The sequence below is a fragment of the Megalops cyprinoides genome, chromosome 22, assembly GCF_013368585.1.
Source record: "Megalops cyprinoides isolate fMegCyp1 chromosome 22, fMegCyp1.pri, whole genome shotgun sequence".
NCBI classification, from domain to species: domain Eukaryota; kingdom Metazoa; phylum Chordata; class Actinopteri; order Elopiformes; family Megalopidae; genus Megalops; species Megalops cyprinoides.
The window spans coordinates 16,620,177-16,636,747 of NC_050604.1; the positions used below are offsets into that span (position 1 = coordinate 16,620,177).

At 38.4% G+C, this 16,571-nt stretch overlaps 1 protein-coding gene across 1 annotated transcript; it reads left to right on the forward strand.

The window, feature by feature from the left end:
- The first annotated feature begins 1,456 nt into the window (after positions 1-1,456).
- Positions 1,457-14,223, forward strand: gucy1a1 (guanylate cyclase 1 soluble subunit alpha 1). The gene is made up of 8 exons (XM_036517011.1): positions 1,457-1,909; positions 2,191-2,252; positions 4,090-4,184; positions 4,295-5,013; positions 8,842-9,327; positions 10,807-10,950; positions 13,230-13,384; positions 13,798-14,223. The coding sequence occupies exons 1-8, from the start codon at positions 1,661-1,663 to the stop codon at positions 13,937-13,939; spliced, it is 2,052 nt and encodes a 683-aa protein (XP_036372904.1). The 5' UTR covers positions 1,457-1,660; the 3' UTR covers positions 13,940-14,223.
- The last annotated feature ends 2,348 nt before the right edge of the window (positions 14,224-16,571 follow it).

The following is a 16,571-nucleotide window of genomic DNA, read 5'->3' on the forward strand; positions in this document are numbered from 1 at the left end:
ATGGGACCTTAATTTTGTTCTTCATTAATTTACTGCTCCTTTCACGTATCATCGGTGTCATCATAGTAAATGATAAAACCTTCTCCTACAGCATGCTGTGTTGGATTTAAAATGTATCAACGATATAAAGGTTGATGGAAATATGAGAACAGCTTGAGACTTTATTTCATACCAACAAAAATGGTGGTTTTAATGAAAGCAGCAGAACGTTTTTCTGGGAAGACTAAGTTGGTCAGCACCAAATTTGAAAGTCATTATTTTCAAACTCTTCTCCCAACTTCTCCATTTACTCATTATTCCCCTTTTCCCACAAGGAAGGTCTAGTAACACCCCTACAGCAACAAATGGCCAAATAAACTGTGCTCATAATATCTCCCCTTAATGATCCCACTGCAAGACACATGAGCAATTCATACATAACCTCATTAGATGAAGAAGTAATTGGGCACAGGTGATTCAACCTACTGAATGACATACCTTGTGAAAATCACAAAACAAACAAAAAAATAAAAATAAAAATAAGGGGGCAATATGCGCCTATCAATAATAATTTGTGCAGTAAGTAGAAATGTATTATTTTCACACTTTTAAAATCCTTCAATGGAATGAACTCTTGCCGCTGTATTGTATTTAATGAACTCCATGGAAGAAAGGAGTGATAATGAAATGCCCTTTCACTATTTCCAGCTCCTACTCTGGGTAATGCTGAATACAAGAGTAATTTTGATTATGACACGAGACTGAAGTTTGACCTTCTATCTTTGCACCTGTGTTCCAAAGTCTGTGTCCATACCGCCTCAATATAAGAGGACCTGGGCGGGCAGCGCTCGGGACGTAATTTGATTGTGCTCATCGGAGCATGAAATAAATGAGCTCATTTAAAAGGCTTTCACCGTACAGCTGAACGCTCAGAATGTTCAAAAACGAATCTGCAGTCAGTCAGCGTTTCGAAGTCATTGGCCAACTGCAAATAATCAACTGCCGAAAAAAAAAACTACTCCACAGCGGCTTCGCAGAGACTTGGACAACCCTCTACCGTCTTCACTATTTCACGATAACAACGCGGACATTTGGACACATGCCCTGCAATCCGTAACAACAATGTGCAAATAATTTGTCAGGAACTAAATATATTATAATCAAAACGCTGATCACTGAAATTTTAAATTGTGCGTGTGTGAACGGTATGCCAAATAACGCATCCACCTTTATGCTCACTGCTGCATGCCTGGAACGATTCGCGCGTAACCGTATTTCTTTCACATCATCTTCCAACTATTTTTCGGTTCAATGCTTGTGAGTACATGGCTTTTATATGTATTTTAGGAACGTCCAGCCTACGACTGCATTGATTGGCCAGGATGTGTATGTCCTTTCGATTGTCATTGGACAATGTTTCAAGCGCTTCACTCATCATTTGCCCTTGAGATTACTATGGATGTTGTATTTGATTGTGAGCGGAGTACTAATCATTAAAACAAATCATTCACCTAAAAGAGAAGGAATGCAGGTGTCGTGCACGTTGGATTCATCCATGTGTTTTACAATTTCGATTGACATCACTTTGTGTGGGAATGCTCTGTGTCACGCCTGGGACAAGAGTTTTTGGTGGACCAAATAGACATTTGTGCTTGAACGTGAGGACACGCGCGCACTCATAATGTTTTGCGCAAAACTAAAGGAACTAAAAATTCGTGGAGAATGCCCATTCTCCATGGTGGTGCAAAAAGAGGAACAAGGGGACTCCGTGGAATGTGCAAGCACCAGTGATCTTCCAGGGGACACGTTGCCTATATCAAATGAGATGTGCGGCTCTCTACCGGGGATCGTACCTCAGCGAAAGACGAGCAGAAGCAAAGTTAATCTGCATACATTAGGAGAGAGCATTCGCAAATTAGTGTGCCCAGAGGTAAATAAACCTTGTGTTTTACTGACATAAAACATTCTCTCTAAAATATTGCATAGTCTTCTGTCATCACTGTTTTGAGTGAGACGCTGATGCGGAGTAAATCGCTGTCTGAATTTAAAATAGCGCCTGTCTGTGTTTAGTCTGCTGTTTGTTCGACAGTGTGCACTGTCAATTAAGTGGATAAAACGACGTATTTCATCTGATTTACTCACAATCAAATATTGTTTTACCGATTTGTATTGAGCAAATTTTTACTAACTTGCATACTTTGGTATTTGCAGTTTCAGAGGCTGCGTACTGCTTTCTTAAGAATGATGAAGCAGCATAAATTAGACACGATGTGGTAAGAATGTCAGAAAACTCTTTACATTATTCTAAATGCACTTTGATAACAATTGTGAAGGTAATTGGTACAATTATTTAAAGCATTAATGCAGCATTAAGAAAATAACACTGATACACATGAAGACAGGTTTACAGGGTGGGCTTTGCCTTATTCGTCAGATTGAATTTTGAAACAGTAAGCTTAAAAGCGTTTTGGATAACCCCTCCCCCGCCTGCAATACGGAGCAGTGGCCATGAAGATAGATGTAATACACCTTTTACCATTAGTCTGTATTCTAGCATTAGTTGGTTTATTGAAAAGCAGCATTTACTGACAGTAAACGAAAAAAAAAAACTGAAGGAGAAAAGTGTTGGATAATACCTAGTATGATCCCATTTTGCCAGGGAGGGAAGAGTTCTGCGTAGCATATCTATTAACATTTGTCCCTTTATGCACAATGCGTTTTGCGTTATAATTGCTGTTAGCCTCTGATAAACAATATGAAAACTGCATGAAAACTAGAAAAACCTTGTTGTGTTCCATTTCGCACTTGATACAGGCAGCATCGTTCTTGAGATGAAAAAGGGTTTTTTTCTCCTTTGTTATATGTACACTCCAAATATTAATGGTTCTGTATAGAACTGGTAAGGATAATTTCCCCTGCTTCATATATAGCACCACTAAAGGCAATATATAAAACCATTTTCCTGGGTTCTCTTGGTGTCACCCCAGAGTGGCTTATTTGGAATCTATAGTGTGAACTTAATACATTTCCAAATAGAAATTCCCTTTTTAATTACTGTATGTTTTAGTGTCTAATATTTAGAAATGGAAATACCGAGGTATGTTACTGTATGAAATGGTTTCTTTTAGAACTATTCATAAAAACACTGGGGCAGAAAAAAGTTTCTTCCTCTTTTTCTTCTCTCTTCTTCCTGTTATCATTTCATATGTATTTTAGCAGAGGCCTTATTCAGTCATATTACTGCGTAAAACAGGGATTACAAAACAAATATGTTATTAACCATATTAAATAATTACATTTGGAAAAAAAACTGTAAGAACAAAACATTCACACAATATACTGGAAATTCAAATAATTATTTTTATATCAAAATGAAAAAAAATTCAATGAACATTTCTCAAATTTTGCATTTCTCTAAAATATAGATATTACCTGAGAATATACAGAAATAACAAAATATAAGATGATGAGATGGTGATGTTGTATGTATGTATAACAGTTTTGTTTTTTGTTTTTTTTTCTCAGCTATTGTAGACACACTACTAGCTTAGATAAACTTCACTTTCAACTGGAAACATCAAACAAATGAACATAGATCCAAAGCAAAATTATCCATGTGGTGAAACATTAAAAAAAATCCTGAGTGACACCAGATGGAGAACTAGAGTAAATTTTTGTACATCAAAAACGTGACCCACCACTGGATCTTATTAACCCTGCAGTCTATGACACAATGTACTGTACATTAAGCATAATTCATTTAATGAAAATTTATATCAACCTGCTACAGACACAGAGAAAAAGCTATGGTGTAATGTCAACACACATATGAGACATCAACATGGAACATGCCCCCTATTGCTTTAAATGTGAGTTACACTACATGGCCCTTTCTGGAACAATGATACTTGGCCATGATGCAATTATCCCAGAATTCTCAACTACATACCACCAATCCATTTGACACAACACAGAGGCCATGGTGACAAAAGGATTAATATTGCTCAAAGAAACCAAATGTCCCGTATTACAGCCTACAGATCCTTACAACACATGCCTGTATTACTATTATGTGCATTGCTATATATATTGTGGTGTTTGTGCCAGCAGCCCTGCAGCAGTCTGTGCAGATGTTTGTCAAGAAATGAGCTTCAGAAATGCAGAGGACATAAAGGAGGTCATGAAGAATTACTCTAAGAAATCAGGTAAAAACAAGTTTAGTATGAAAACAAAAATATATACTGCAGACATTACAGCCAAAATGTGATTGTGTAGTATGAGAATGAAAAGGAAATGATATTTTCAACCATTCCAGGCATACCGATGGATACGTTGAAAGTGTTGCTCGGGGTTGAGATATTCAAAACATGCTATGAGGAGGACGGACATATTTTGGGCGTAGTCGGGGGGGCGCTCCACGACTTCCTGAACAGCTTCAACGTCCTTTTAAAACAAAGCACGCCACTGAGCCCAGACGGGTCGGGCTGTGTAAAGGAAGCCTCTGTGCTCTGCTTGGATAAAGACCCGGGCCTCCTGACTGTGTACTACTTCAATCCCCACCAAGCGACGGAACTTTTCTTCCCGGGAATAATCAAAGCGGCTGCCAGGGTGCTGTATAAGACCCATGTGGAGGTGGTGATGGAGCAGTCATGCAGCAAGGAGAGCAGCCTGCAGGCCCGCGGCCAGCCCCACCTGCTCTACTCCGTACAGGTGACGGACACCCGGCGGCTGACCCCCAGCCCGCTGAAGACGCAGTCCGCGGCGGGCATACCCATGTCCTTCTTCTACTCCACTTTCCCGTTCCACATCATGTTCGACCAGGACATGAGCCTGTTGCAAATCGGCGATGGTTTGAGGAGAAGGTTGCTCCGCAGAGATGTCCAGAGACGGCCACACTTTGAGGAGCATTTCCTGATCATATCCCCACAGATCAGGAGCACCTTCCAGGGGATCTTAACCATGCTGAACACACAGTTCATTTTACGAATTAAGCAGGGAGCAACACCTGCGGATGGCAACACTGAGAAAAAAAAGGTTTGCTCCTTTCTTCTTTCTTCATGTATTTGTCTGCTGTCCTCTTCCTACATGGCTAAATCAGATTTGTGATGTGATTTTGTGCAGGAATTGTTTCAGGCTGGATAAAAATAGAGCTTGAATTAAAACAGAGTTGCATGCCATACTATCAATCAGAATTTCCAGCAGAACGCACATCTGCAGGAAGAGGTAAACATTATCCAGGATGAGAGTAGAGCCGAATGTCAAAACAATAGGAACCGTTCACCCATCACACTCACACCGTACCACTCAACTCCTGTCCTTGAGGGCTGCAGTCCAGCTGATTTTCCAGCTCTGTTTACCCTCTGTCAACCATAGAACACAAGAGGGAAACTGGATGGGTTAAACCAAGACACCGATCAGTTGATTCAGCTGGCTCAGGACCAGGATGGAACGAAATCCTGCAGAGATTACAACCCATCATGGACCAGACGGGAGTAGCACTGCTCCCACATGTTGAAGTGAACTTTTTTTTAACCACACGTAGACAGGCTGTTAGTCATGTAGCCGTAAGTAACAGTGTAAATATGCTTTGGTGCCCTGATATTTGACATACAGTACTGTGCAGATTGTTTATTCCTGCTCGTGGTTTATGACGTTGGTGGAGAGTGGAGGTCTGCAGGTGTATTGCCTTCATCCCACACATAATGAATCGGATCCATGTTTAGGTGAGAACCCGAAACACAAGGTGTCAGTCTGCTGCCGGTTGCTCTGGAATCCTAAAATCTTCAGGAATGTAGATTCATTGACAATTGATGGAACAATTGACTCTGTGGCGTACATATTAAAAGCAACCCATCTGTTTATTGATAATATTCCACAGAAGGACACACCTTTCAATGATGCAGTGCACTCTGTCTATAAGAATCACATCGATTTAGGATGATTTGATTCTTAGACAAATAGACAAATGATTCTTAAATGCTGAGTTCCTAATGAAGGGGAAAACTGGATGTGTATGCTTTAAACAGTGTTTTGTCTTTTAATAAATTAAGAAATGACCCTAACGAAGGTCCTCAAATAGGGAACAAAGCATATTTGAAGTATTCCGAATTCTTATACAATCCTCTACGGAAAATCGGATTTACGATCATTGTTTGAAGGAAACCTTGCAAAATGCTTGCATTGTTCAAGCTACAATTTCGTATTACAGTCAATGCCTTGAAATAAACTAAATATTAATAAAAATTTGACTCATATTTGAGGTTCTCCATGATGACTAGCACTGTTGTGCCTCACTTATCTGTAATATGTAATCTTAGACATTTTAAGATGTGGAGTGCCCCGTCTCTGTGGCATTTCTTTAATTGTTATTAAGATTATCATGAGACTCAAGCAGGCAATGTTTTTCATTGGTAATGAGTGTCTTTCTTTTTCATGCCATGTTGAATGACATTCAGGATTTTAGCTCGACTGCAAATTTTTTCCACAAATATTTTTTTTCGAGTTGCAATTACAGATGAGTTGTTTTCTGTATTTAAATTCCAGTGGATTTTTTCAGTAACAATGTACCAATGTGCTCCTTTGAGTATAGTGCTAAATATTGTATCTGAGTCCAAACTGATTCTTGTAAGTGCTTGATTCTTCAAAGTTTACTTTTTAATGCTATTATAGAAATGATTCGGTTCTAGAGTTTTTATGACTATATAGAATTGATTTTGCTATACAGTGGATTAGTTTTACAAATACTAAATATTAGCTGTAAAGCATTTCATAATTCACGCTGTTACATTTAGCCCGAGATCCAGATTTATTGAAATGGCAATGTGTTGTGTCCTCAACACTGAGTTACAAATTTAAATACATTCAAGTGTTTATTGCATGACATTGGCTTAAATATAATGTCAAGTGAAAGTACACTGTGGTTGGATTGAATGTGGGCTACACTAAATGTAAGACTTAAAACATTTCCTTATCTGTACAATTCTATTACTGTACAGGTACTGCTTCTTTGTATGTGTCATTTATATACATATAGCTGAATATACTGTATATTTAACATCATGATTTCATCTAACCATTTGTATTTGGTCCCTAACATCAAGTCCAAGTAGCATACTGTATTTTTAGAGACTTTGCAAACTCCTAATACCTTCATAAGGCATAACTAAACATTCAAGAGTATGACTCTGCCACATTATGAAGCACATCAAAGCACATCAGCTATTAGTGGATGCTTCATAAAGCAGTAATGTCATGGTCACATATGCTTTATCAAGGCTCTCTCTCTCTCTTCTCATCTCCCAGGCCAGATATCATGAATTTGTTTGAAACATATGAATGTATGAGGATGTGTGTATTACTATTTTAGAGGCAGTGCTCTAATGTTATGGCTAATATGTCTGTTAGAGCAGCTCATACTACTACTTATTGTCACAGTGAGATGTTGAAATAGGATGTGCATATATATCATTAACATTTTAAATAAAGGTTAAAAACTGAGATGTTACATGTTTTTATATTATAGTGATTTAGCAGACACTTATCTAGAGCAACTTTCCTTAGGTGTGACATGGAATGAGAAATATCTTGCAGAAAATAATATACTCAGCCAGTTCTCATTTTCTGGTACTCTCATAACGCTTAATGCTCAAGATGAATATACGTTAATTATGTTTGGTTTATCCTGATTTGTTACTTGTTATGGGCATTACATACTGCAAACATGCTCAAAAAATAACATTATCTGATATGTGAGTTAAAATATGCCATGTTGCGCATTGTGACTGTAAGACTAAATGCAGATGTGTCTGTTTTTCCCTTAACATGTCAGTTGCATAACCTTTAGTACCTGCACTAACATTTACTTTGTCTTCAGCTCTTGCAGGTATGACGGTGCTATTATGTCACACAGATTTTTATTTGCTAGATTAATAAATAAACAAATAGTATGTCAATATGTTTAGTATATCTTTTGGCATTGAAGCAAATGAAAGTGCTTGCAACCTCTTGTGCCGATTTCCATTTCTCACGTTGTTCTGTTTTTTATTTTATCAACTGCAATGTCTTGTTATATAAGAACCAAACAAAAAAAATTACATTGGCTTAAATTCATTCTGGATAGTTAGGGACAAGCACATGGCAGTTTGATCAAATCTAGGCCTAAGACTTAAACCAATTAAAGAGCAGACTCCTTTGTGCAGAAATAGTACGATTGAGATGTTAGCCGGGGGCAAACTGTCAGACAGTGTGTGCACTGGGTGACTCCTAGTTTTATATGCCTGTCCGATCAGCATGGTGCTCAGAGTTCAGGAGTGCATTACAGGAACAGCTTTTTTATAGTGTAAGTGAATGACATGCCTAAAGAGGAGACAATGCTATTCTATCTACTTGTTGATTTCTAAACCTAATACAGTATATTCAGTCATGTTAGTTAAATGTGTATCCTTTTAAAATATTCTTGCAGTGTGGAGTATTGGTCAAGATATTGAAATTATGATCAATTTGGGTAGGATACTGCTGTTGTAACCTTAAATAATGGTCATAATAGTAGTTGCTTTAGCAAGAACACAGCTGTATCAACTGGTAATACGTAGTAATGTAAGGTTTGTTTGTTGTACTGAATGAGGCGGGGGTCTGTTAAAATGTTAAGGCAGACTTGGAGATGTATGTGCTAATATTCATAGTGTGGCTTATGTTGATATATACACACATAATTGGTGTTTTTCCAAAGTTTTCAGTGATTGTGTTGCAAATTTTTTAACTTTTTCTGAGTCTACTACTTGAATAGTGAACGCTTTTGAGGTTTGAGAAACAAATGCGATTCTTTTCTGAATTTAACTTGCTGCTTGTCATTCCCTCCTCAAGCTCATGGACCTGAAGGGGCAAATGATCTTCATTTCCGAGTCAAACAGTGTGCTGTTCCTGGGCTCCCCGTGCGTGGACAAGCTGGAGGAGCTGACGGGGCGGGGCCTCTATCTCTCCGACATCCCGATCCACAACGCCCTGCGGGACGTGGTCCTGGTGGGCGAGCAGGCCAAGGCCCAGGATGGGCTGAAGAAGAGGCTGGGGAAGCTGAAGGGTGCCCTGGAGCAGGCCCACCAGGCCCTGGAAGAGGAGAAGAAGAAGACCGTGGACCTGCTCTTCACCATATTCCCCCGGGCGGTGGCCCAGCAGCTGTGGCAGGGCCAGCATGTCCAGGCCAAGAAGTTCGAAAACGTCACCATGCTGTTCTCCGACATCGTGGGCTTCACGGCCGTGTGCGGGCTGTGCACACCCATGCAGGTGGTCACCATGCTGAGTGAGCTCTACACCAGGTTCGACCACCACTGCGGAGTCCTGGACGTATATAAGGTGTGCAGTCCTGCTGCTGACATCTACTGTAAATAAAACAATGCATACAGTAGCCATGCATTATAACATAATAACATATACATATTATTATACATCCATATATACAATATATACAAAGATACTTTATTTAAACCAAAACATAGAAATGTAATGAAATGCCATGAAATGTCTGAGGTAAGAGCTATTTTGATTTTTTTTTGTGGAGCTGAAATGTTGGAATTCATTGTGGCTTGAGTTTTAGAAACACTGTAATATGTAATATGAAATTGCAACATTGAGTAACCCAATACCAAGTACTAAATGTTTAGAACTTAATATTATCTACATGCATGTAATTGCATGCATTAAAAGAGCACCAATATATTTAAAGAGCAACATATGGCTTTTATATCTTTATAAAATGAGTAGAGGCAGAACCATCCTTCAGGAAATGATGACAAAAATAAAATAATGTGCCTGCGGGTGCTTGTGTGACCTTGAGATATAGAAGGTTGAAAATATTTTTTTATAATTATACTTGTAATGTGACATAAAAAAGATTAGAAAAACATAACACACCATCATAAGATCCCATGTATTCAGGGGGAATGAGACTTTTGAGCTGTTAAATAGTGATTGCTGTTAATCATGTTAATCATGCAACAAAATCAACAGGAACAGGAAAAAACAGGACAAAAAGTGATTTTAAAGTACATTTTCAGCCTTCCTTATCTGAAGTACCTGAACCTCTGTTGCAGTGTACCAATATATTTATGTACTGTACTAGAATTAAAAGGTTCCTTTAGCAAATTGGAGGAGGTATCATTGGCTCAGAGCAGACTGCTTTTAGTTTTGGAGAAGTTTTGAGAGACAAATATAAGGCTTATGGTAACCTTGGTGTGCAAAATATTTGAGTGCCTTCAGTGATTTCAAGTGCTCTTAAAAATGTAGAAATTCTCCATTTTTTAGACAGCTAGTTGCTGTTAAAAATGTGCAGATTGTATCTGAATGATTGGCCCTGACTAAACTGGCGTTATTTCAGGCCACTGCAGCAGTCAGATAAAAGATGCAAAAAAACCATATTGAGTCTGTCGCTTGAGATTAACAGCTTACAACCACTGCATTTAATCTCTCATAGAGTGTGATATTATAGTCAGAGCACACGGGGGTCAGTTTGGGATTCTGCAGCATTTCCCTTCTGTGGAACATTCACAGCTGGGTCTAAAAATAGCTCTGACTTCTTAGCCAAACGCCTGTCAGCTGTGCTCTTGTTTATAAATGGTGTTTAAGTTAGGCATTTTTTCGTAACTGAAAGAGAAAAACATCCTCCTTTCGGTAAATCACCTGCTCGTTTTGGATGTGACAGTCATTGATTGCAGTATGTGCACGCCTCAGTCTCACCCCTCAGTGATGCAAAGGGAGGAAGGAAGGAGGTGATGCGAAAAGGAGACGGATGTGTCACGGTATGTCATGGATCGCGTCCCTCTGGCTGGGTTTCAGTTGGAGACGATCGGGGATGCGTACTGCGTGGCCGGCGGGCTGCACAAGGAGAGCGAGACTCACGCGACTCAGATCGCACTGATGGCGCTGAAGATGATGGAGATGTCAGACGAGGTCACGACCCCCACTGGGGAGCCAATCAGGGTCAGTACCACAATTCCTCCTCCAATCATACTGCTGCACAGCGCTGGCAAAGAAAACCATTAAAAAATAATTATAAACACACAACATGGCCTCTGATCAAACCCCCATGCACTTTGTCCTTAACTTTCAGTGACAAAATTTGGGCAAGGGTGACTTACTTTTATTCACTGACCAACATTATCAGCTTGCTGAAATGATCCCTTTTTTGATTTGTGTTGATTGTAACACTTCCACGAGCTCATCATTTGAATTTAAGGATGCTGTGGTTAGATTGTATTTAGGTGCTGTGTTTAGTACGTGTTAAATTTTACTTGAAGAGAAAGAGGTGGTGGGTAGGTTTGTTAAATTAAGTTTTCATGCTGATGTAGTAACTGTTGTCTGTTGATTTGCTCTAACAGCATCTTGATGAATGGAAGAAGTATTAGAGAACATGATGGCCATAGTGGGTATTACAGTCCTGACCTGTTAGCTCAAGACATTTCTGCAACAAAATGTGCAGTTTCATAACACTGTGTACTGTGGATAGATTGCGGCTAGGCCTGTGTTTAGAATTCAGATACAAATTTTATGACTTTCATATTTGTATGTTAAGAGAAAGACAAGATCTGTAAGGAACTAAAAACACCACAGTTAAGAGTCTGAAGAAGACCATTTAGCCATGCTAATAACAATGATCAATTACTACTCACTTTCATATTCTATAGCAAACAATCTGTTTTCTTTTCTAATTAAGCAACAGAGGACCTCAGACCTTTTTTTACTAAACTAAAATGTTTTTCAGTTATATTTTGCAGGTGGAAAAATAGGTTTTGTCAGCAGGGTGTAGCAATAAAGAGGAATGTCAACTGCTGAATTATGCAGCAGTATGTATGTAATGAATGCTGTTTATTGCTGTGTTACCATAACTGGAGAACATCTGGTGAATGGAAGAAGTGCTGTCACTATCCAGTGATGTGATCATATGCAATCATCAGCGGTATCACTGGATATTACATCAGAATGGATATGTAGCAGAGCATCCTGTTATAGAATGCCATGGCCAACAGTAATGAAACACTTCCAAGAAATTCACCATATTATGTCATGAGTAATATAGGGTATTTACATTTTTTAAAATGATGTCATAATCATTGCACCCAGTCTGCTTGAAGCTGTGTAATTTCATAAAATGTAATGTATGAAGGTTAAAAATAATCATGGAAAGAATATCCCTGAGCTGCATAAATTCTCATTCTCATTTAAATTATGCTGCTGTGTGCGCAGAGATTGCTCAGCATTATGCAGAGATGTTTCAAAGGAACAGTTCTGCATTGTTACCTTTGGCAAAATCAGGAAACTGAGATGGAGCGGACATGCTGTGACTGTCAATAGCAGTTTTCAGGACCTGTGGGGAGCATCTCGGAGCTATGAAAATATCAACATAAATTAGCAAATCATATTGTCCTGCTGATAATTCTCCACAGAGACATTAAGGAATCCAGGCAAGATGAATATAAATGTCTTTTTCATTTGGAACCTGATTCCTGAGATATGGTGGCCATATTTAAAAATGGCTGGTATATACCTCAGAGTTTAGTGAAAAGGACCCACACCGTTCTTTTCACTAAAACTCTAAGGCAAGGAGGTAAAGGACTTGCTGTGTCACCACATGGTTGCAGGCTTCAATCCAGAGTTTGGCACTGCTATTTCACCCTTAAGCAACTTATTTAGCTTGAGTGGCTTTAGTGTATATCCAGCTGCATAAATGGAGGAGATGAAAAAATGTAAGCCATGTCAGGCACTGTGGGAAGGATGTCTGCCCAGCCGATAAATTATGAGAAAAGGAAAGTGCAAGGAGGCATGTCCATTTTTTTGCGAGGAATCGACAGTTTGTGACAGCTCAAATGTCACAAATGGAATTTTTATTGTAAATCAACACTGTTCACACTATGTGTTTTATCTGGGATGGACCAGTGCCAGGACACAGTTGAGCTGAGAACCTTAGAAGGCATGAGAACATGAGAACAATATTGTCCTGCTGATGTGCTGTCGTTTTCACAATGTGAATACGATTTATTCAGATTTGCTTTAACGTTGTGTAGACCCCTACCTAGTAACGCTTTCACTTTTTAATCAGGTTGCAAAAAAACTGACCAAAGGAGACAGCACACTCCTAGCATATCTACTGACCCCTATTAACCCCTTATTGTACTGTTTCAGTTGTTAATGCTCGCAGTTTGATGTTTTGACATGTTTTTGTCTAATACGTTGTAATAAGTGGAATGCTTTTTTATTATCAGATGCGGATAGGACTCCATTCTGGCTCTGTGCTTGCTGGTGTGGTGGGAGTCCAAATGCCTCGGTACTGCCTCTTTGGTAATAATGTTACACTGGCAAATAAGTTTGAGTCTTGCAGTGTTCCGGGAAGAATCAACATCAGCCCTACCACGCACAGGTTAGGGTAATAAAATACTTTTCAGAAGAAGAACTACATGTATATCACTTGCGTTGTCACCATGCAGCGCACTGTTAGAATGTTTTGGAAAGCATGAACTGTGCGTCACCTTTTCAGAATTTATCTGTGTCAATACCCTTGGGAAAATGGGGCTAGCCTCTGTGATTTATTTCAAACCTTGAACCAGAGTGAAGATATTAAAGAAGTTTAACATGGTATGCTTTTTTATATCCAAACAGTCTTTATATCCGAAAAGTCTTTTATGTGGCTGTCCCTAAGATCTAGAACTTCAATGATAAATACCACCCCACAGGACAGGAATGGTCTTGTCTAATATTATTGGGCTATTAATATCAATTAAAAATTGTGCCTGTAATAAAAAAAATCTATATTTTTGCTTTTTTTTCCCTCAGACTGTTAAAAGGTCAACCAGAGTTTAGGTTCATCCCCAGGACCAGACAGGATCTGCCACCAAACTTCCCTTCAGACATTCCCGGTATCTGTTACTTCTTGGAAGCGTTTGATCAACGCACCAGCAGCACTGCAAATGATTGAAACAGAAGAACATTGACATGGAGATATACACCTTACAGGGGAACAATTACTCAATGGGCATACGAAGCAGTGTTTTACATAGTTATTGTACATCTATTGATGTGGTAATGGAAATTGTAATAATCATGATGTTAATTTGCTAAATGGGGGAAACAACCTATTTTTAAGCTGCCATTGTACGCTATTTGATTCACGCCATGACACATACTATACTTCTAATCTTGCACAGTGGATTTTATGCTGATACTACCACTTAACTAGACCACAGCAAATAAACCTTTCATCCCAACAAACATGTATTTTAGTTATTATTTTTGCATTATAAGAGAACTGCAATAAAAATTGTGATTAAATGTATGTTGGCTGTGTGTGTCTAACCTTGAAGAGTACTTTGGGTTCACTGTTCACTGTTTTACGCACACTATGTACACTTCACTGTATACAATTCATTGGAAACTACAGAAACTATGATAAAGAAAAATATGGGTTGCTTAATCATGGTTGTGATTTCTGTAAATTCAACCAAAATCCATATGATTTCTTGAATCCACACAAACTTGTTGGGGTAGATAATGATAAATCTAAGTCCAAATATCTAGGCTTTATGATTTATTAACTATTTTCATATGTAGTTTTCGTATATCCCAGTGGTGGTGAAGTGGTAGTTTTAGACTTTCCATATCTATATAAACACTTGCTCCTATCATTTTACAGTAATTTTGAGGACCACAAATTAAAAACTATGCTAAAATTATCATGTAGAGGTTGTTCAAAAAATGACCACACCAGAATGTGTGTCATTGAGGACAACACATGACTCATGCCTAATGTCAGCAGCTAGTTGTATTTTGGTGTACAGTAATTTACATATCCCTGACAGATTAATATTTGATATACTCACACAAGTCATTCCCATTATGTATTTACTTCTGAATAACTGTCTCTCATGTCTGAGAGTGACTCAGAAGAAGGCTTTGAGGGAAGTATATGAAAAAACAACAAAAATAATTAGGAGCCTAAACCCTTTGTGGGAGACACAGGGCTATAGAAAAAAGCTTATGATGCTTTTTAAGTTTATGTTATGTATAATTTAGTTAAATATTCTATATCTAAAGCTTTACTCTCTTGTTTTCACTGGGATCGGGGTGGCAGGTATGCAATACAACAACTTATGAATTGGCAGGGCATACTCAATATCTACAATATACCTCTTTTGGGGGGTTCCCACAGAAATAACCACAATGACTCTGAGTTCTGACATACTACAAACATTAATTTCTATGCCACCTCATTCACCTCACATATAGAATTTGGATACAATCACCTTCAGCAACACAATAAATACAGAAATTTGGACCTTTTTCCAATTTCCTCCATATGTTATTACTCTCCATTTTAATTTCACATCCAAAATTACATCATCAAAATATTCTGTTCCCCCCAATTTATATAATTTGCTGCTGATGACTCCATCTGTTCACTGATGCCAATTGGCTACAACCCTCTGTCCTTTGCACAAAATTGAAGATGGCCATCTTGGTTGTGCCTGACAGTTAGCTAGCAAGCTAACTAGCTAACTAAGCTCCTAACCAAAAGATAAAAGAGAATGCTAATATAGCAATATAACCTCAGCGAGCAGCAACAACATTTTGTTTCAGGATCCTCTCTAAAAACATGTTTGTAGGCATCATCTGTACCACAAATACACTAATGAAATATGTGGTGAAATGCACACTGATTTTGGGAGAATAATGGTCAGAGATTTATCTGTTCTGGTAGATTGGAGTCAGCTGCAGGAATACAGTGTAATCAGCACAAACCATCAGGTTGTTAAACTCCTATGACACTGCAAAACAATGTCATTTTCAGAAATTTAACCTTCACAATCTCTCGTTTTGAATACATTGTGTTTGCTGACTGCTAATTCGTAATGCTACTTAGTTACACACTGATAACACTGGTACAATGGTAGACTAGGACAAATACCATCTGATCATTCAAGCAGGTTTATAAAATAAGGGTTATGTGAGGTTATTAGTTGGAGTCATGGGTTAGAGTTTAGTTGTTATAATATAAAATACTTTGCACAATATTTAAGATGTTGTACTTCACGTCTGGAATGTCACCAATTTTGGTGTTAAGGACACCCACACTTGTTTATAAGCTGTGATGGTATTCTAAGTATTTAATGTAGCTGTACTGATACACCCATAACCACAAATGGACTGTATGTCTAGGGTGTGCTATAAGCCCTTCATACATCCAAAACCAGTTCAGCAGAACATCCAGAACTTCATGTGAACTCTAACGATGACATACTGTATGACTGCTCTGTCTCCAACAGGAAGTTAACAGGAAATAAATCAAACAAAAGTGCAGCCATCTGTGACTGAACTGAGCCATTGTTCGGGAGGCACTTTATGTAAATATTTTAGTTCTCTTTTACAACTATATCAATCTATTTTTGTCCACTTTATACTATCTATAAACTTATAAATAAATAAATGAGACAAAAGACAGAGAAAATAGGTGAAAACAAATTATTTCCCCCTGAAGCAAATTCCACTAACTGATTGCCAAAGGGAAGTACAGCAGAATATCTGAATGCTGTCTGAATTAGGAATAACCTCTG

Bases quoted from the DNA above. Each gene is read 5' to 3' on its own strand.
- gucy1a1 (XM_036517011.1), top strand. From the start codon at position 1,661: ATGTTTTGCGCAAAACTAAAGGAACTAAAAATTCGTGGAGAATGCCCA. The intron at 4,185-4,294 runs GTAAAAACAAGT...CAACCATTCCAG, and splicing joins GAATTACTCTAAGAAATCAG to GCATACCGATGGATACGTTG. The intron at 13,385-13,797 runs GTTAGGGTAATA...TTTTTCCCTCAG, and splicing joins ATCAGCCCTACCACGCACAG to ACTGTTAAAAGGTCAACCAG.